Below are 21,796 nucleotides of genomic sequence, written 5' to 3' on the forward strand. Positions count from 1 at the left end.
CTGTCTAGGTGTATTAATATTCAAAAAGTTCATCAGAGAGAAAATTAGTAGATGGGCATTGTATTTTGGAGATAGTACTCTGCCTCTGCTTGGCCAGCGATATCTCCCTCTGCTCTCTGTTCTTTGTGGATGCCTTAGTAAAGACATTTTTAAACTATAATTTTTTTTTAAAAAAAGCTGAAAGGCCAACATGCATAAAGAGAAATATTTCTCATACTCAGGAGGTTATCAAGATACCAGCGATTTTTAAGTGAGTTTATAATATTGATTCTTAAGCTCTGAGATTTTTTGAAGAAGAAGAAAAACAAAAACAAAAACAAAGAATTCCCCCGATCAATGTTCATTCACTTTCAGATGTGTTTAAGACCAGTTTTGCTAGTGTGAAGATGTGTATATGTGTATATATCATTCTAAAAATTAATATTCTTAGTGTAAGTTTATACTAAAAGAAAAAAATAATTGTTTTTCATTTCCTTCACAACATGAGAGGCAATACAATAGCTCGAAAAACAAAAGCTTGATATTGAGTTATTACTAACATAATATCTGACGGCCTCCGTTTTCTTACCTAGTCAGTGAGGGTTCATTTGAAGTTGCATTCCATGCTCTAAAATCTCTGGGCCTTAACATTGCTGGGCTCCTAGGGGCATAGGCCAGCACTGAAGTGTTGAGAAGTTTTTGGTCTTGCAGAGTTAGAATCAACTGAAAAATTCAAGACTAGAGTCCCTGTAAGATAGGTCACATTTGGACACTGACTGCAAGTATGAAGAAGTTCTCTAGAAGACTTCTAGAACTCACAGAGGGCTGCAAAAGTTCTGTAGAAGTCTTCTAGGAGTCACCGAGGACTGCTAGATACATGGCTACAGCAGCCACAGAGAAAGCACACAGAGGAAAGAGACACGGAGCTCAGTCATGAATGAGACAAGGAAAAGCTACCTTGAGCAGTTACAGAGGGTTTGGGTTTTTTTAATTGAGGCTAGATTATGTAGGAATTGTAGGCAGGTCCCATGACTCCATTTCCAGCCCCTTGTGTGTTTGTCTACATTGTACTGTTGGTCTATCTGGCATCAATGAACACATACTAGTGATAGATGTTGGTGGAGTACAGTGTGACATTTCAGGACATGTATATAATGTGTAGTGATTAGATGGTGGTAATTGATATACCTATCACCTGAAACATTTATCATTTCTATGTATATGTTGAGAATATATTTAAAGTCCTATCTACTAGCTATGTTAAAAATCTTTAATTCATTACTGTCAAGCATAGTTACTCTACCAGACATTAGAAGTTATTCCTCTTGGACTAGGAATGTGGCTTAGTGGTAGAGTGCTTGCCTTGCATGCATGAAGACCTGGATTTGATTCATCAGTACCACATAAAAAGAAAAGGCCAGACGTAATGCTGTGGCAAAAGAAGCTTAGTGCACAGGCCCTGAGTTCAAGCCCCAGGACTGGCAAAAAAAATTCCTCTTGTACAATTATACCCCTTTATCCCTCAATCTCTCTCTCTCTTTCTCTCTCTCTCTCGACCTCTGAGACACACACACACACACACACACACACACACACGTGCACCCCCCCAATATGCACACCCTAACCAGCTCTAGTAACCACTATACTGTGTTTTTCTTCTACAAGGGGCAAGGTTAAATTCCTTTCCACTATTTTAAAAATTCTTCTATTGAGGTCAAGGAAGCAAAAGATACCAGGTGTCTTATTTCTAGAAGGTAGCTTAGAATGTGTAGTGTCTCTTAAAATAAAATCTCAGGACCACTTGTATTCAAATCCCCTGATGTTAGCACAGAGCAGATTACAAGGTCAAACCTCAAACTTACCAAGTTCTACACAAGAGGAGTCTAAGAATATGCATGCATTTGATAAGCACATCCTCCTGGCAATTGCTTATGCGGACCAAAATTTGAGAAATGTAGTTTGGATCCAAGTTTCTTTTTCCTAAGAGTAGAGTGAAATTACACAAGCTGTCACAAAGGGAGATGATTCTGCTTCCAGTTCCACTGTTGAGTTTATGAGTTTATCTCGGGCAAGTCCTTGTTCCTCAATATCAAGCGCCAGAGGACAACATTTTGGAACATTTGTTTTAATTAATATGTCTACCAATAAATGCTTGAAGAAATGTTCAACATCCTGAGCCATACATGAAATAGAAGCCAAAACCACATTGTGATTCTGTCTTACCACAATCATAAAGAAAACAAATAACAACAAATGCTGGCTGGTGAGGCTGGACAGGGACCCATATACACCATTGGTAAGAATATAAATTATCCACCATGGAAGTCAATGTGGAGATCCTTCCAAAAAACTAAAAATAGAATTACATAAGATCCTGCTATACCGTTCCTGGCTAGGATTCAAAGTCAGCATACTTTGATAAATGGAAGAGTTATCTGTATACCCATGTTTACTGCAGCTCCATTCACCATAGCCAAGTCACGGGATCCACTTAAGTACCCAATAACCAATGAGTGAATCAAGAAAATGAGGTACATATCTACAGCAAAGTATTTTTCAGAAATAAAGAAAAGGAGCATATTATACTGGAAATGGAGGGAACTAGAGATAATGACGTTAAGTGAAGTAAGCCAGACTCAGGAAGACCAATATAGCATCTTTCTTCCCATATTCAGAATACAGGTTTTTAAAAGGACATAGAAATGAGAGGAAGACTATTTTGGGGAAGAAAGGATGACAAGGGAAGGAAACTATGACAAAAGGGGAAGAAGGGTAAATATGATCAAAGTTCATAGCAATGCAAGTGTGAGGAAATGTTATAATGAGCCCACTCCTTCCTACAATTAACAATAGAAATGACTATTATTTTATTCTGAACTTAGGAATTCTTGGCTGAGTTATTCTGTGATCATACGGGAGATGCTTGCCAAACTCACAGTGGTCTCCCAAAGAGCTTGCGTGGCCCTGGGAAATAAGTGGACTTTGCTCTTCTGAGTGTCTGTGTTATGGGTGCCGGCCTCTGGCAGAGATGTTTCTGTTCATCCTTTCCTTCACACACTGTTCAGTCATTCACAAGCTGTTGAGTGCATGCTCTGAGGCAGTGCATGCTGAAGACAGAGAAATGGCCAAAACAGAAACTGCCTGGACCTTAGGAAAGCCAGGAGCACACAGATGGTGTGCCAGACCATTTTAAAAATCAGGATAAAAAGGGACAAGGGAACAGTAAATGCTAAGGTCCTGAGGTAAGAGCAGGTTCAAATGTTGTAGAGGAGAAAAATCATATGTAATGGCAGAACTGGGGTTTGGACTCAGCATCCTGCTTGCTATGCAGGTGCTCTACCATGGGAGCCATCCTTACATCTTTGAGGAAGCTTTATGGGGTGGTGTTTAATAAAGACTAAGAGGATCCAAAATCTGTATACAGATTACCAGCAGCTTTTACAAGGAATTTGGCAAGGAAAGGGAGAGATGAGGTAATAGCTGATGCTAAATAAGGTCAAGAAGAGTTTATAGTGATAGGGTCGTTAAGATTCAAGACTTCTCTGCATGTTCCTGTGGAATGACTCATCCTAAGACAAATTTTGATGCTCCGATAGAGAGGGAGGTAATCACTGGAGTGGATTCCTGATAGGTGAGAAAGGGAGGCATCTAGGATACAAGTGGAGACTTGGGTGGGAGCCTGGATTGCCCTCTTCCTTTTTTCTCCCTCTCTTCTCTCTGGGTCCCACAGGGCCCTGATCTTCAGCCCGCCTGCCTCTTCTCATGACTCTCATGTTGTGTAAATTCTTCTGTCTTCTGATGTCCTTGGAGGTTGGGGAATCAATTGTGTTCAAAGCATTCTCCAGGAGAGATTGGCACTGAAATAGGTATTCTGCTCGTGCTGTCTGAATTGGGTGAGAGTTTGCACGGAAGAGTTCTTTGGAAACTACCACACCTTGGACTTTATTCACTTTAGAATAGGAAACACCCAACCATTGCAAGAACTGTGACATCGGTGCTTGGTTCAGTGAGGGCTCCTCTCCTTGTCTTGTCCTTTTCCCTCTTCTGTGAGGAATGGATGCATATCCTGCATCTTCCCATTGGCACTTTGGTTCTAATGTCTACACATGGCCTCACCCGCTGGGAGCCCTCAGAGCCCAAAAGTTTACTCTCTGGGCAGTTGTTAAATTTATCACTCAGAACATTTAAGCCTTCTGTGATTTGTTTGAAAAAATTTTATGAAGATAGAATGAGAGTGTATAGTGCCACCTGCTGGAATTCATTCCACCTGCAGTGATGGTTTGCTCCACTGATTGGTGTAAGGCCCCTCAGGAGGCACACTCTAGCTTTGTTCAACAGCTCCTTCTACCAGCTAGCATACGCTCATGCCAGTATGCCACACTCTGAACTTACCTTTTAATGTTTCTCTGTTCTCCATATAATGATTCAGTGTCTAAAACTACCATGAAGACTAGATGCATTTCATTTTGTTATTTTTCTGAGACTCTCTTGGAGACTTAAGCCACAGGATCTTGCAATTTGAAAGAACTTTAAGGGCAACCTAGTTCAGTGATTTCTGCCACACTCTGGACACAAGGACTCTTGGAAAATGATAGATACAGTGCTCAGCTCAAAGGCCGGTAAACCAAGTCCCCAAAAGAGTGAAAAGGCAAAACTAAGGGTAGATGTCATCAATACAGATTCCCAGGCCAGGCCCTACCTCAGACAGGATGCTAGCAGGAGTCATCATATTGGCTTACACAGCACCCAATGTCTCCTAGAGGAAGTCTTGAGGTGGTGTAGTCCAGGAATAATGTAGGAGTTGAACAGTCTCACCATGGACCAAGATTCATCCCATCACTTTCCTGGATCTCCTCCATGCCTGACGTCTATAGAATGATTGCAGAATGCAAGGAGTCACAAACCCCACCCAACATCAAAGGACAGACGAAGGTCCCATTTTTGCCTTGTGTCTCATAAACTAAGAAACATTGCCCAACAGCCACCAAAAGACACCCACCCATGACTTACTGTCTAGGAGAGAATGCTCTGCCTCAGTCCAAGTAGAGCCTGACATGGAGTGTGGATAGTCATGCTTGTCTCCATGAGGTGCAGGTTCATTCTCAGGGCCTGGGACAGGGCTATGCATGTTTACATGCCCACAGGGCGGGACTCTGACACGAATCCTCTTCCTTGGAAAGCAAAGAGTGGCTGATTGAGGGCAGTAGATTCTCCATATTTTCTTCCATTTCGTCTTCTCTTCTGAACAAGAAGCAGAAGAGAGGGCCTCAGCTCTTAGCTCTTGTCAGGATGTGACCATGGCTGTCATTATTGGTAAACAGAGATAGTGTCTTTCTCCACTGCGTCCTCTTCAAGATAATAATGACAAAGTCTCTCTCCAGAGCAAATGTTTAGCAGGTTGGCTAGCAGCTTCTTTAAAAGGCTGGGGGTTTCTAAATGGAGGGTTCATCCACTGTGAAACAAGCTTAGTGCATGTGTGGTACCCACCCAGGCTGCTCTGTGTCACCTCCCTGGGGAACTCAGGGGGACAAGGGAAAATGAAAAAAAAAAGGAACAGGAAGCTCCTGCTGCCAGCTCTGTTTAAAGTATAAAAGTCCTTTGTCTCTGACCCAGGAGTCTCACGTCTGCTTTTCAGCATCATGAAACGGTGGCCAACTAACTTGTCAACTTGTCAGGGAAAAAAATCTGTTTTTCCCAGTCCTCAATATTATCTGGAAGGGCAGCCATTCATGTTGACTGTATAGAGTTCTTTCCAATAAGCCACGCTACACACACCCATTTCTCAAACCCTTGCTTCTGGAAATAAGAATGTTCGCTATGTGAGAACTCCCTTCTCTGTACAGACACAGACACAGGGCAAGACTGCGGTGTCCAAGTGGAGACGCACATTAAGTAACGATGGTGTCATTGGCTCTGGTGTCTTCAACGCTGCCTCCCTTTATTCGCTCACTGACTCCCTCTATAATTAGCTCTTTTAAAATGTCAGCTGCTCTCACCCAGAAGACCAAGAGCAATCAGCCGCAAACTGAACTTTAGAAGCTTTTAGAACGCACTGGCTGTCTGCCTAGGAGATGGGATTTCTCAAAGGTATCCTTTAGCAGTGTCAGGAAAGCTGACATTGAGTGACTGAGAGAAAGAAGCCCTGCCCTTCCCTTCCCTTCCCTTTCATGCTAGGCCTTGCCAGACCCCCTGCCCCCCATACACACACACACACACACACACACACACACGTATGCATGCACACACACACATACACACACCACACACACACACACTGCCTTTCTTAAGAAGAAATAGAAAGGAAATAGGGAGGCCCTTGGCCTTGAGTCCCCTTACTCTGAGTCCTGCTCTGAGCTGCTTCCCAGCCCTGGCACTGTCCATTCCTTCTCTCGGGCTAAGTGCTGCTGCCAAGAGGACCACAGTCAAGAAGAAGAGAGATGGATCCATTGTGACAAGCAGGGTGGCTCTTTTCTAATGACCACAACTGCTCAGAATTCCCCAAACTGTGACTGTTGAAAGACTTGCACAAGAATTCACCAGAGCCAAAGGACAGCAGCAGAGGAAATTAGACCAGTGACATGTATCCCTTTGAGTCAAACCTCAAGGTTAAACTCAATTTACCCCTGGATTCTCTTTCCCCTGATGGCAGGTGATGCCTATAAAATAAGCCCAAGAGGCGCCCTCCTCCCCTCTCCCTCTCCACCTTTCTCTTGTTGTTCTGACAACCTTCCTTTCGAGATGATCTGCTGAGACTCAGCACAAGAAAGAGTAGATTCATTACATGTTCATATTAACCCCTTTGAAAAGTTTTCTTAATTCCTTTATGATCTCTTCTCTTGGACCCATTGTTTGTGCATACTGTTATTGTATAAGTTGGCACTATACAAATGGTTTTCCAATAATTTTGGTATGGATTTCTTACTTTTTCAGTCGCATGACATACTACTTGATTTCAACTATTTTAAATTTAGTATTAGACTTATTTTATGACTGGAGATAGAGTAACTTGCTGAGTGTGCCATGTCACCTCCAAAATAAGATACATTTTGCCTCTGTTGGTGGGTACTGGAGGAGGAGATGCTCAGTGGTAGATACGAGCTTATCCTTCTGCAGCCCTGGGTTCAATCCCCAGGACTGGCAAGAAATAATGTGCTCTGCTCTTGAGATAGTGGCTCTGTTCAGTAAATCTGAATGTGTAGTTTGCTGAATAAAATCAAGCTATCTTAAATCATTAAAAAGAAAGAGTAGATTCATTGTGGAGCCAAGACCCCCTTCCTCCCCAACTCCCCCCCCCCCACCGTTAACTGCATAAGAGGTGGAGAGAAAGCTTTTCCTCTGTCTATAGACCACATGATCATCTACCTGCATTCCAATATGCTTCCATGGAGACCCTGATGGGGGTCACTGGCCTGCAAGCCCAATCCTGTGGAGATGACCCCTGGAGACAGAGGCTCCTAAAGTGAATGAGGTATTGCACTGGCGTGTGTTGAAAATCACTGCAGGTGTTTAAATTGAAGTTCTCTTTCTAATGACACGAAGGATCAAAATGCTTTAGTCCAATGAGGTTGATTGAATTGCAATCTGTGTGTCTAATATCCCCGTAGCTCAATAAAGTTAATGCAGCTCTCAGAGACATGGACGCAGGGAACAGTAGAGGTCCTGAGAGAAACCTGGCCCACTGTGGTTTTTAAATTAGAAGTTTGATTGCTTGTGACACTGCCTCAAAATGGTACCAGCCTAAAGAAACTGCATGTTCCATTAGCCTTGGACCGGAAAAAAAAATGACAGCTATTTAATTAAACTGCTTAGAGATTAGGCAGAAAGCTTACTGATGGATACAGGGCTGGATATCTTTATAAGCGAAGTCTGGACATTCACAAGTGTCCCACATCTTTAGTGTTGAAAAGAATTCATCAAGCCTCGGGGATGCTATATGTGGTTTGGGTAGGAAGCTGCCTTTCCTTGCAAGAAAAATATACATTTACAAAAGTGTTTATAGAGCACCAAGCAGCCTCTGGAAACTTCACATAAAACTAAAAATGGGAATGAAGACACTTCTTGCATCTCAACTTGACAAAGCAACCCCCAAAACTATGCACTGATTTGGGGGAGGTGATTTATTGCTGAGGTTGGCTCAGAGATCTCCCAACACAAGGGTGGTTTGTGGTGCAGGCTCACATCTCCCATGGGGACTAGCTGAGGCGGACAACTAACACCGAAAGCTGGGAAACTTACAGGACAGCCACAAACGCTTCCCCCCCACCACCACTACCCACCACTGCCCCAGAAAAGAAGCGGCTCATCACTTGCCTTTTCTTAACAACTATGGAAAAAGACAGTGAAGATTCATGAAATATAGTCTTGTAAATGCTCCCCAACAGTCATTCTCAACCCTAGCTAGGTAACCACATTTTGGGGGGAGCTTTGGGGGCAATGTGTGCCTGCTCCAGTTCACCTCAGTCAGGATCCAGATCCACCTGTTCCAAATGATGACCGTACATCACTGGCTTAGAGCTCCTGGAGAGGCCAGGTATGGGTGGGGTCAAACGCTCTCAGGCCCCAAAACCTGACAGCTGAAGGGTTCAGATCCAGTCTCTATAACTCACCAATTACAATACTTAACAAGGTATCTTACTGTCAATTTTACTTCTCTGTTTTCTTATCAGGAAAGAGTCAATGATGCTAAAGTCAATGTTGGCTTCTAAAGATCAAATGCCCATCTGATACCCATACCTCCAATTTTTTAAAAAAATGTATTTTTCTCTCTTTGGTTAGTAATGGAAAGCCATAGAGTAATGCTTCTCCTTCCTCCAATGTTTTCATGCTGACTTTGGTAATAAGGTTCTGGGTTAGATTCTGTGTTCCTCAAGCATTTACTGACACCAGGTACCTAAGAGAAATGGGCTCATGTTATTTTTCTTGCTTTCTGTTCTTCCAGCTGCCACCGAAGTGGCCTTTTCATTTGATGTCGGAAATGGGCCAGTGGAGATTGTGGTGAGGTCACCCTCCCCCCTCAATGATGACCAGTGGCACCGCGTCACGGCAGAGAGGAACGTCAAGCAGGCCAGCCTGCAGGTGGACCGGCTGCCCCAGCAGATCCGCAAGGCCCCCACCGAAGGCCACACCCGCCTGGAACTCTACAGCCAGCTGTTCGTGGGTGAGTCATGGATGGCAACAGTCACTTGCTTTGTTAGCTCTAAGAACCTTCACAAGAAGCCGGGTGCTGGTGGCTGACATTTGTAATCTATCTACTCAGAGGCTGAAATCTGAGGATCACGGTTTGAAGCTATAGCACAGGCAAGAAAGTCCGTGAGACTCTTAGTTCCAATTAACCAGCAAAAAGCCAGAAGTGGAGCTGTGGCCCAAGTGGTAGAGTGCCAACCTTACACACACACACACACACACAATCTAAGGGACAGTACTCAGGCCCTGAGTTCAAACCTCAGTACCAACACACACACACACACACACACACACATGCACACACACACACCCCTCACATGCAAAAAAAGCAGTCTGTATAATGTTTTGAATGAGACTTTTTAGTGTCTAAGCTTCTCATTTCTAAGACAGAATAGAATGAAGAAAATGCTCAGGATTCTCAGCTACCATATCTCATAGTACTCTGACATCTTCAACTTTTTAGGTCTATGGTTTTAAAGCTATATAGAATTGTTTGATCATTTAGAACACGTAAAGCTGAAAAAGGAAGGGAAGAGGGAGGTTAGGAAGAGAAGGACAAAGAGACAGAGGGGGAGATGGGCGGGCTCTCCACGTTCAAGTTGGATTCAAGTGACAAAGATGATGGGACGAGAGAAAGGAAAGAGGAAGAAAATGAGCCAAGTTCAGATTTGCCTGAAATAATCAATAGAAACTCATTCCTTTCTTCATCCATCCCCAAAAGCAGGGAAGGATTTAGGCTTGGCCTGGTATAGTGTCCTCCAGTACCTGGCAGAGGTCATTTAAACATTGCACAAAATCAGCCAATGAATATTCATTCATCCAGCCCCACAACCTGAAACAACTCCGAAGCAATACCTTCTGCTATGGCTGGTTGATTATTTGTTCTAATAATATTCATATTTTAGGAAATGAGAAACTTTTCCTCCATTGAATAAAAAGAAAGTAAGTTTGAAGGACTTTGTGGATATATACCACCTTCCAGTCCCTCTCTGGGTTTCTGAGAGTTCATTGATCAATTCAGCCAACTGTGTCGGTCTCCTACCAAGCAAAACTAGTTGTGACCTAGTTGCTTTTCAATTCATTACACCTGCCACCTGAGCTCTACCCTTGTGGTAGAACCTCACCAAGGGTCAATTAATGCTAACAAGAGCCAGTCCCCATAGTCCCTTTGCTGGTTATGCTAGAATACTTGACAAACATTAGAAAAGAAAGATAAAATTAGGCAATCACTCCTGTCATATGAGGTAGGCAGATTACAGGAGCAAGGTGCTACTCAGTGAGCCTTGAAAGGGGGCTTGACTTGTCATCAGCCACACCAGCCAGAATGACAATGTTTGAAATAACTATTCCCCAATCTCAAGGGAAAACCAGCCCTTTGCAAATCCATCCCTCATGGGATAGATCACAAAATGACACATTATTTTATATTAGCTAAACATCAGGTCCATTGCTTCCTGCTGAGCATGGTGAATAAATTTCAGTTCACTGATATGTCTGGCCTGCATTTACCACGTGACAAGTTCCTTCCTAAATTCTACTGATGAAGAACATGCTGGACATACTGGGTTTGCATCACAACAGGTCTCTACTTGGCTCAACTTCTCATTTTCCTGGCCTTGTCCCTAACACAGAGGTCCAGCTTTAGTTTTATACCTTTCTGCTTCTGTCCACTTACAAGAGTCACCAGAAAGAATTCAAAGACCTAGTAGGATTATGAAATTAAAAGGCATAAGAATAGTATTTATTATCATCTTGGAAGAATGTGTTATTCATTTAAAGAAAATGACCTGAACCCTGGCACCAATGCCCCGTTCCAAAGACTGAGTTCTAGAGGGTTGTAGTTCAAGGCCAGGCTTGGCAGAAAATTTGGCAGGTTCTATCTTTAGAGTAACCAGCAAAAAGTCAAGCTGGAAATGTGGCTCAAGTGGTAAAGCACCAGCCTAGCAAGCGCAAGGCCCTGAGTCCAAAATCTCAGAACTGCCAAAAAAAAAAAAAAAAGATGATCTAACAGTAACTTACGAACGGAGAACTGAAGTCAGAATTCTACAATACAGGGAAGTGTAAGGGATACAAGGAAAAGGCACATCTCAGAAAGAAAATGAAGAGGAATGGAAAGAGGGAATAAAGGGAAATCAGAGGATGGAAACATCGTAAGAGAAGAGGATTTTATGACTAGGCTGTAGAAAATAATATCAAAGCCAACATATTTTAAAAAAAAACAGAAAAAATGTTCTTGGAATTTAGCAATTGAGAAGATAACCTTGAAGAGAGAAGTTTCCAGACAGTAGGTTGACATAAGTCAGTAACTTCTTTCCATTTGATCATAAAGGGTAAGTCTTGAGTTTCTAATTTCTTGCTATCTGAGAAGTGGAGAGAATACATGTCTCCCAAACAGAAACTAGGTAAGCTACCTGAGAGATGTGGCTCTGCAGCAGTCTACTCCCAGAACAAAAGGTATGGGAGCTTCATTTCTAGAACAACAACAAAGCTTCAGTAGCTCTGAAGTCCTGGAACCATCCTCTCAACCCCAAGAAGTTTGCTAAGGATGCAGGCAACTGGGATATTTGTCTCAGCTCAACTCTTACAATAGCACTTTTTTTTACCAAATACTATCACCTCCTTGAGTCTATTTTCCCATCTGCCTAGTAAAAGAGTTAGACTAGTTGCAGCCACCCAAATTTCTTCAAGCTTTAGACATTCTGGTGACAGGCTGAATCACGGTTGAATGAGACCAGGGTGGACAAGTGGACAAGCTTTCCATAAGGCTTTTATTTACACCAGCACAGGCTTTGACTCCCATCTCCACCACTTGCCAACTTGGAGACACAGACACATCTGTTAATGTTTCTGTGTTAAATTGGTATATAGTGCCTGATCTTGGGATTAAATAAGGTATTCCATTCAAAGCACTTGGCAGAGTATTTGGCACTGAGTCAATACTCATTTACAGTGAGTATGCTCTTCAAAGCCTTTGCTTTTTAGTCCCTTCTTCCTCTGGGTAACACTCCTCTCCTTCTAAAGAAACACACTCCAAATGGTGTCTCTCTTCCTTCTCAAAATAACGCCTTGAAACTGGGTGCTAATGGCTGTAATCTTAGTTACTCTGGAGGCTGAGATCTGAGGATCACGATTCAAATCCAGCCTGGGAAAGAAAGTCCATGAGACTTTTCCAATTAATCATCAAAAAGCCAAAAGTGGCTCAAGTGGTAGAGCACTGGCCTTGAGCAAAAAATAAGCTCAAGGGCAGAACCCAGGCTCTGAGTTTAAGCTCCAGGGTCAGCACCAAGGGAAAATAAAAAGACTTGAAATGTGATGACTGTATCCCACCAGCTCTAATGTAAGTAAGGCTCACGTGCAGAAATATCCCCAAGTACTTCACTTACCCACCGCACAGCAGCCCCTGAGGAGCAAGGGCCCAAAGGTCTCTCTCAGTCAGCCAAGAAATCATGTTAAGAGTCCATCAGAAGGTCCACCATTTGCCAGCACACCACCAGTAGCTGAGACACGGAACAGTGCTGCCTAAAAGCTCCACCAAGGTTCTGCAGGGAAGGTAAGCTTTGACACCAATGAAGGCTGCACCAGTTTGAAGGGAATTCATGGATTTATACACAGAGTAGCTTCCAGGGAAGGCCAGCCTCCATCACTCCCATCTCCTTTTGCAAACTAACTAGAAAAATACTGTTTTCATTCTACATCTAAAAATGTAATTAGAAGTTGTCATCCAGATAGAGATAGCCCAGGTCATTTGGCTGTGATGACAATCCAGCTATGATTCTGGTGTAATAGAGAAGTAACAGATCCATTTAAAAATTAAAACTGACACAAGAAAGAGGGGGGAAGGTACTTGCTGGTGTTCTGAATAGCATAGGGAACTTTTTTTCCCATTTTTGATCCAAAATGAGGCCTGAGCATATGATAAGCTCCCTGGATGGGCTGGTGGACCCACATGTACCACCTGGTGATACAGTTCCTCTGCCAGCCCCGGTCCTCAGACCTCAGTCCTCTATGGCAGCCATGGGCCAGATTTTTCTTGGGAGGTGGAGAACAGCAAACATGCCTGTGCTCATTATCTAAGCATGAGTGACGCCAGGCTGGCCGACGCCAAGCCCTCTGGCACAGTGACATGCCAGAGCCTCTGTAGAGTCCTGGCAGGGAGGGTCTTGGTGGCAGCTTGTGAAGAAGAAGGTATCTGTTAGGCCTTCAGCCATGAATGCTGGCTGCTGGCCCAGAACAAGGCTGGGAGTTGGTGATCATGAGGCATAGATGGGAGCTAGGCAGACACAAAAAGAGTTGGCTCTTCAGGGCAGGTGCTAGGACAGGGGTCCGTTTACAGTCAGCTAGACACCGGAAGGAGCATGGGACACTCTTGTGGGATGTCATTTATGGAGGAAGCCAGAGTTCAAAGATGCCAGGTTGCTTCAGAAAGCTCTAGCTCGAGAGGTAAGGTTGGGTCATCGTGGCTAAGAACAAATGCTCAGGCTCAGCTCACTTGGCTTGGTGAGCTTCTGTAATCTCCTAGAAGATGAGGGGCTGTGCCCTGTGTTTCAGATGTAGCCCAAAGGAGTGAAGAGTTATACCGTCAACATCTGTCTCTCATCTCCCAAATGGAGACTCACTGAGAACTGCCATCCTAAGGAAAGAGACTCCCTCCTTCTCTGAGAGTTTGTCTATTCAACCTTTCTCCCCTGTATGGCAGCCTGACTCTGTGGGAAAATGGAGGTTTATTAGATGGGCTTCCAAGCAAATGAAGATTAGAGCTGGGACTGAGCTCAACTTGGCCGGCAGTCCCGTGAAAGATCCCAATTTCTTCCAACTCAATAACATGGCTTGTTTAGTCAGCTGTTCTTCAAAGCCTCTGAATTCCAAAATCACGGATGGGTAAGTTCAGCGCCACCTGAAATGCCATGTGACTGGGAACACAGAGAGAAAGTCAACATGGCAAAGAAAGGAAATGGAATTCTGGTCACGGAGGAAGCTCCCATCTGTAGAAAAACACGATGGACATGTCTCCTACCTAAAAAGTAATACAGTGTAAGTTATAGGAAATAAAACAGAAAATATGTGCTTGCTCCCATTTGCAACAAGCCTAGCACAAGAACAGCAAGAGGACCGTGTAGTAGGCCCAGGGTGATACCAGAAACCTGAGAAGGTAGATACTACAGCTAGTTCCTGCTTAATTTCCATTGGTTAAATAAAGCCAATGATAAATTATATCACACAAAATATTCACACACAGTGAGACCTAAGAAGGATACTCTTAGGGGAGGAACCCAAAGCACAATGTTTCTGTGCCTCTGTTCATACAAAATAATATTTAGCAAAATGAAGAAGAAAAAAGAAGCTAAAGACTTGCCCAAGGTCATATACCTAGTAAGGGATATGAATGATTCTGATTCCAGAGACTCAGTGCTGCCCTGGACAGAGACGGACAGGTAGGTGGACTTCACACGGTGCCATTGCAAACAGACCAGACCGGAGCCCCATCCAAGGTCACCCACAATGCAACCACCAACAGGAGAGTTGTTTGTGGTAGTTGATTGGCTTGGGTTTTGATTGTGTTAAAATACACCTAGGGAAGTGCTTGGAGAGTTAGAATAAGAGAGATTGCAGGCTGTGCTTGCTAACTGGATTTATTCTGTCTTCATTTACTCTAATCTTCCTGAGTCTAGGTAATTTTACAATTTAGAGCAAGGCAGCCTGAGGAAGACAGAACCAGCTCTCCCATGGAGACTAGGAGATGGGGTGCTTAACGCCTTACGTTTCAAAGAGTGGGTCAAAAGACTTCAAATAGATTTGCATCTCCATGGGCAGAGAACGAAGTAGTATTTACTGTGTAAGTTTTCTAAAGGAAATGCTCTTAAAACAGAGGTCAGGAAGAAGTCTAAGTTTCAGTCAATGTGAAAGTTCAGCCAAGATGTTTTAGCTCTGATGGTCAGTACATGAGGGACTGTCATCTGAGCGTATACTGTGGTCCTGGTGACATTTTGAATGTTTGAGTAGCTACGTGGTGAGCATCTGACAATGTTTCAAAGAACCGGTCGGCACTGACATTTGCACAACCCCTGGGGTCCCCACTAGGAAGCACTGCTCTCAGCAATGGCATCTACAGTAGAAGAATGTAGTAGACAGGGCATGAAGGTCAGGTCAAGTCACCCAAGCAGGTTTGCCATGGCATGCCAGGTCTCCATGGGTCTTTGTAGGGAGAGTTTTGCTGTCAGACTGAGATGGATTGGTAAGAGAGTTCCTCTTCCTCTGAAATGAAATTCCCCACTTGGGAGTGTTTATAATATAGAAAGATTCTAGAGATATCCTATTCTTCATTGAATTTCTAGCAATAGTTCCACCCGGGGTATTTGCAGGTAATTCAAGGTATTTTGCTAGTTCAAGGTATCTGGGATCTTTTAAGTTTATTGCTCCTTGTACCATTATGTAATCTCCATCTTTACTCTCTGTAATTTTTTTTGTCTCACCATTTGGTTTTTGCTCTGAAAACAACCATATAAGCCTTGTTGTAGTAATTATTTGCCTGGTATTTATTGTCTAGGCATTTGCGTTTTTTGTCTAAATGTGTCTCTTAAGTATCGTATTGCTGAATCTTTGAAAAATCCAATTTGAAAATGTTGTTATTCATTGATTAAAAACTACAGCTGTCTTTTGTATTTTTGCTTTCTCTTCGTGTTTTTTTTATTTACTATGTTTTGTTTGCCTGTTTGCCTACTCCCTACAAAATCTATTTTCCATTAAGAAATTGAAATTACTCAGCACTGAGTCAAAAGTTGGACTTTCTACCTTCACTTCTCTGGCAGCCACACCTAATGTATTAAAACTCTTGTTTAGGCTTTTTGTTTTGTTTTGTTTTGTTGTTCATTTGCAGGGTAGGTTCTTGCTATGAGATCCAGGCTGGTCTTGAACCTTTGATGCTCCCGTCCCAACCCCTCAAAGACTGCACCACAACCACACCTGGCACAAGTTTATAATTCTACTGAGATGTAAAAATATGTACATTGTCCTTTCTAAATAAAATAGGGGCCAAAGCACCTCCACACCTCCACACCTCCTGCCAGGCTCTCTTTTTACTTGGTCTTACTTCCCACATCTTCTTTTTTCTGGTCAGGTTTTCATTCTCTTGAAGTAGTTGTACAGAGAAGGTTCCATTTAACAAAGCAGTTGTATGGATGTAATACATCTTAACCAATGTGGTCCCTTTCCATATTCTCACTCCACCTCTTTTGCCCACCTCTTCCCTTCTTTTCTTAATTTCCTGGTATATACAATGGATTCTTGACTACCTTCTCTCCCTTTCCCCCTTCATTCATCTGCCCCTCTCCCCTTGGTCTGGCTTCCTCTCTTGGATATACCTATTTTCTGGTATTGATTTTGTTTGGCTTTGAATTCGTCTTTCTAAAAACTATTTGAGCTCTCCATAGAGTTATTGTTTTTGGAACTTCACAAGGTTGTACGCTGGAGTGACAACTGCGCATGTGCATCTAAGTGTCTAGTGCTTTCATTCAGCCACCCCTTCCTCCATTCTCCTCTCTCCTTTCTGTTCCCTTCCACCCATTTCACATTTCCCACTTCCTGCCTCACTTAGATGCATTTAGTATTCTTGCTAGAGTTCCAGAGCTTCCTGTCTCCTCTTGGATTCATTTCTCTTGTTACTTAGTTTAATCCCCAGCACTGTAAAACTTAACCAATTAATTAATGAAAACTTCCCAGAGGAATCTTTCAGAGTCCTTGCTGACTTACTCACTGGTTCCCATATTGAAATCAACACCTTGAAGGTATTAGTTGATTTAATTTTTTTAGCCAATACTGCCATTGAGATGTCTGACTTAGTTGCATTATGATTCCAGTTTTTAATCTCTGAAAGCTTTCAGGAACAGAAATCTGACTAATGTCAGCTTTCTAACAAGGGCTCAGAACTCTCTGGAGACATGGATCACTTTGTCAATCTGGAAAGCCCTACATCTCTCTCCTAGAATATCTAGTTTTACATGATTAAAACACAACATACAAAATTAGAAAATAAATCAAATATAATTGATATAAAATTGAAAAAGGAAAGAAAGACACAAAAACTTGTAGTAGTAATATGTGTTGTTTCAGTATTAGGTACCTTAAATACCAACACCTAGTGTTGAGTTTAATAACTACCATAATTTCAAATTAATCATCACAAGTAGGATTTTTTTAATCAACAGCTGCAATGTAATATGAAAATACCACTTATTTCTCTTCACCACAGTCTTGTTAGTACTGCTAATACTATTGAGGTTTTCCCTACCTTCCTACTTGAAGGAATTAGAATCATTTTATATGTTGGTTGGAATATCTCCACCCAGGTTCTCAGAAACTGAGTCCTGTATGTGACTCTCAGTGAGGTGTCTCAGGTTAAGGCCCACAGCTTACCTCTGAGTCCTGTATGTGACTCTCAGTGAGGTGTCTCAGGTTAAGACCCACAGCTTACCTCTGAGGGCATTGCTTTGCTTTTTCTTAACTATGCCGTTTAAGACTATATGAGCTCCTTCAACCTAGATTGCTTATTCTAGAAAATTCTGGATTATGATTTCTTCAAGCAATTCCTTAGGCCTAGGCTTCCTATTTTTCTCTTTTTTCCCCCTGTGGCTGTTGTAATGCAGATGGTGACACTTCTGCCTGTACCCTCCATAGTTCGTTCATTCAGTGTCTTTTCCTATTTTAACTTTTGGGAGAGTTTTTGATTCAGTATGTTCTTCAGCTCTATCTCTACTTTGCTATTCAACCCCTCCAAGGCCTCAATAATTATAATTATAATGTTTTTCATTTCAATATCTCCCACCAATTCTTATTCATAATAACTTGTCCTTGGCCCATGTTTTCAGTACCATGATGGTATCATTATGCTAATTTTGCTATTTCTTGTCTATACCATAATTAAGACATCTGCTGTGCTAATGTTAATTTCTCTGCTGTACCCTCATTGGTCCTCTCTCTGCTGTTACAGGTGAGCTTCGGTGTTGCTCACCTTTCCTGGCACTCTCCGTCCTCAGAGGTCAGAGCATGTTTTCCTCTGAGTTCTATTGCCAAATTCCTTCCCTACTGCTGCCCATCCCTATGCTGTAGATGCAGCTCCAGCATAGGTATGAGAAAGAAACTTGTGCCTTAGGATGTGAAACTTCTCACTCTTCCATCTAGCTCAACCTGTTCCCATCTTTCCACCTTGCATGTCTCTCACTCATCGACACATACACATACCCTCACAGCCCTCAGTGCCACTCAGGGTGAGGACATCCATCTTCTGCTTTCATGGTTTCTTATATCAATAGTTTGTCTATAGTTAAATATGTCCTCTCACTACCCCTGTCCTTGGTAATATCTCGTTACTGCATCGAAGTGTCTGTCTCATAGAGAACCAAATTCACTGGCCTTGTATTGCCTTATTTTTCTTTGACCACCTGTATAACTTAACATTATCAGTGTTGCCCTCCTTGAAATCCTGACCTCAGAATATTCTGTTCTCTCAGGCTCTCTGCCAACTCCCTGTCTGCCTTCTCAGAGACCAGGCTTCTACTCTTTTTCTCTGCCTCTTGGCCATGGAGAGCCCATGCACTCATGAAGGTTGGTTGTCAGAGCTCTGCTGAGTCTGCCTAGCTTCACCAATTTAGACCAGACTCTGGAGATAAAGAAAACAGGGTACTCTGTGAATAGCAACACTGAGGACTGATTGACTCCATATTGAAAGCGACGAGATATATGTTTCATAAACCAATACTCTAAAAGGAAGGCCGTGAAGACACAAACAGAAACAGAGGGACTGATATAGGGCATGCTAACAGCAGCAGCAGGTGTTTGTTCTGCTTCGGAGAGGGGCGGAACTCACCAGAAGGACACACAATATACGTAACTATATGGAGATAACTGAAAAATCATCATTATATTTCTTAGCTGATGACGTGAAGTTTGAACTTGCATGCATGTTTACTAAAATAACTGGTAATGATCTAAAATTTGAAAGCTGACATTTGAATCTGGGTGGGGGTGGTGGGTTAGCACCATTCTTTCTCATCTCCTCACTTAGATGAGGGACTGGAACCGCAGCACCTGTGGCAAAGGAATGCCCTCTGAAACCAGGGCCATTTCATCTGCATATAAACAGGAGATCAACCGTTCGCCATCAAGGGGCCAAAGCCCAAACTGACCTTGGCTTCAGAATGATGGTATTAAGTTCTTACATTAAGACAAAATGAGACTTCAGGAAGGACATCAAAGAAATGTCTCTTTGTTGACACTGATTCAGGCATCTACATTCCTGGCTCTGAATTATGAGTACTTCATTTCTTCTTTCTGCTTCAATCGCCTTCATGACTTCAGGGAGAATGTTCTAGCAAGCAGTGAATGACATGGCTCAAATATTAATCAGTCTGTCAGCATTTTCCATATCTAAGCACTGCCATACTTACAGACACGTCCAATGTAGGAGAAGGGCAAGCTCCATTAGATGCCAGCCTCCAAGTGCAGATGGAGCTTCAGCATAGGCATCGTACAAGCTGATCAGCCTGGCGTGATCTGGCCACTCTGAATCAGACTTCTGGAACATTGAACACGTTCATTCCTTCGATCTCAGTGTCTTCATCTATAAAATGGAGATCATGAAATACTTATCTCCCAGATACTTAGCTCTGCGATGTGTGAAATTATGGAATCGTGCTTGATATAGCTACTATTTGATATTACTTTTGGGGATTGCTGTTTTTCTCATGTTTGTTTTACTTCCAGAGCGACTTAGCTCCATACTCATTGCAGAAAAAATCACATTTAGATGCCTGCAATCCTTTTCTGCTCTCGGGAATTCAGGATTCCTTCTTTCTTTGCTTTGAAATTCCTTAGTTTAATTGTTAGCAGTCATGTCCACCATGTGGCATTTATTCTGAGGACATAAGAAAATCCATGTGGCAATAATGAACTCAAAAAAATCCATTCTGTTGAATGAAGTTATGAATAAACACTCAAGAACATTATCTGAAAATGTGATTCTCCAAGACCAATATAAAAAGCTTCTTCCCATATATGCCTTTTGATATCTAGCTGAAAGAAGCATTGCCAATCACTGCTTGTCAATCACACAGCTCTGTGTGAAAGAATGAGGACCAGTTTCCTTTAACTCCTTCTACCACCAAAGAGTAGAGCCATTCTGGGGTTCTCAGCATAACCAGATAACTAGGTTTCAAGCTTTTAATTGACAAGCAGACCCCAAGACACAATGAATGGTGACAGATGACATAGGAGAAAGAGAGATCACAGCATCAGCAGCTCTGGAAAGCCTATCGAAGCGCATGACTGCTTCTGTCCCCTCACTCCTTCCCTGTACCTCACAGACAGCCTTGGTTGGAATGGGTCACCCACACACAGCTTCCCTCCAGTCTTTCATACCATACCCATGACAGGGGGGAGACTTCTCCCTCCTACCACAGAGCAGGCAATGCCGAGACAGCAAACACCTGGCCCAGGCCTGTGCCTTCCTGAAATATTCCATTGGGCAAGCTAGATCAGCCCTTTCTTGACTCCACGCCTTTGTCTTCTAAGCCTGTCATAAGAAAACATCATCGTGGCTTAAACAACAGAACTTGGTTTCTCATGGCTCTGGAGGCTGGAAGCCCAAGACCAACCTGTCAGTAGAGTTACTTTCTTCCACCGTCTCTGTCTGGCTCTCAGACCACTGTGTCTTCCCCATGGCTTCTCCTGGCTTTTGTTGTATAAGCACAGCTTTTGTGGCTCTTCCTCCTCTTCTTAGGGCACCAATTACAGTCAATAAGGGAGTCATCGTTATCACCTTTGTCTAGTTTGGAACCTCTTTGATCTCTGAAGACACTCTACAGTCTAACTCGTACTGGGATTTAAGCTCTCAAGAGAATGTGGGAGGCACAATCCAGTTCATTGCATTCATGATGCCAGACATCACATTGATGCACGTTCACCCTCTTAGCCAAATCCCCTTGCTTCAGCTCCGTGCTTCTATCATTTTGCTTCTGCTCAGCAGTGGCACCAGTCCTCTAACCGCCCGTCAGCTGAGCTTCAGAACAAAGTAGTGCCTTGTTACTCGCCATTATGGAGCCCTTGAATCGTGTATATTGTTTCTACTGATGTCACGTGCAAGGAGACTGAGCTTCAAGGAAGACCTGCAAAGACCACACAGGCATTGAATACAAAAACAATAAGGAGCATCCTACCACCCCTGCCACCTGACCTCCTTCCTTCCGCTCCCCACTTCCTGCTCACCTGCAGGGCGGCATCCCTGACCTCCCTGAAGTGGAGTCCTCTCTTCATATTCCTCTATTGTCCTTCTGTCCACGGGGCCTATCCTAACGGCCCTACTCAAAATCACCACCTCTCCACTCCAACTCCAGAGCCCACTGAACTCTTCTTGGTGATTTCTCCCATAGTAGTAACCACCTTCTAACCCATGGTAGATTACTTACTGAGTTTATTGTTAAATTTCTCCAACCCTGCCTCCCCCCAGCACTGGCAAGACTATATGATCTACAAGGATGCAGGGTCGGGTTCAAGTGTGTAGGCAAATGAATGGTCACTCTTAATTGTCCTGGGCTCAAACTTAGCTCTCTAGAACACTATTAAACTCTAAATTTGGGAATAGTGT

At 42.9% G+C, this 21,796-nt stretch overlaps 1 protein-coding gene across 1 annotated transcript in view; it reads left to right on the top strand.

Annotated features, from left to right (window-relative positions):
- Cntnap2 (contactin associated protein-like 2) overlaps positions 1-21,796 on the top strand; it is a 1,232,273-nt gene that overhangs the window by 1,041,803 nt on the left and 168,674 nt on the right. Inside the window, exon 18 of the mRNA XM_013021595.1 lies at positions 8,918-9,136. Coding sequence (XP_012877049.1) covers positions 8,918-9,136 — 219 coding nt within the window. The remainder of the gene's footprint in view (positions 1-8,917; positions 9,137-21,796) is intronic.

Source organism: Dipodomys ordii, unplaced genomic scaffold (genome assembly GCF_000151885.1).
Source record: "Dipodomys ordii isolate 6190 unplaced genomic scaffold, Dord_2.0 Scaffold56, whole genome shotgun sequence".
Classification (NCBI taxonomy): domain Eukaryota; kingdom Metazoa; phylum Chordata; class Mammalia; order Rodentia; family Heteromyidae; genus Dipodomys; species Dipodomys ordii.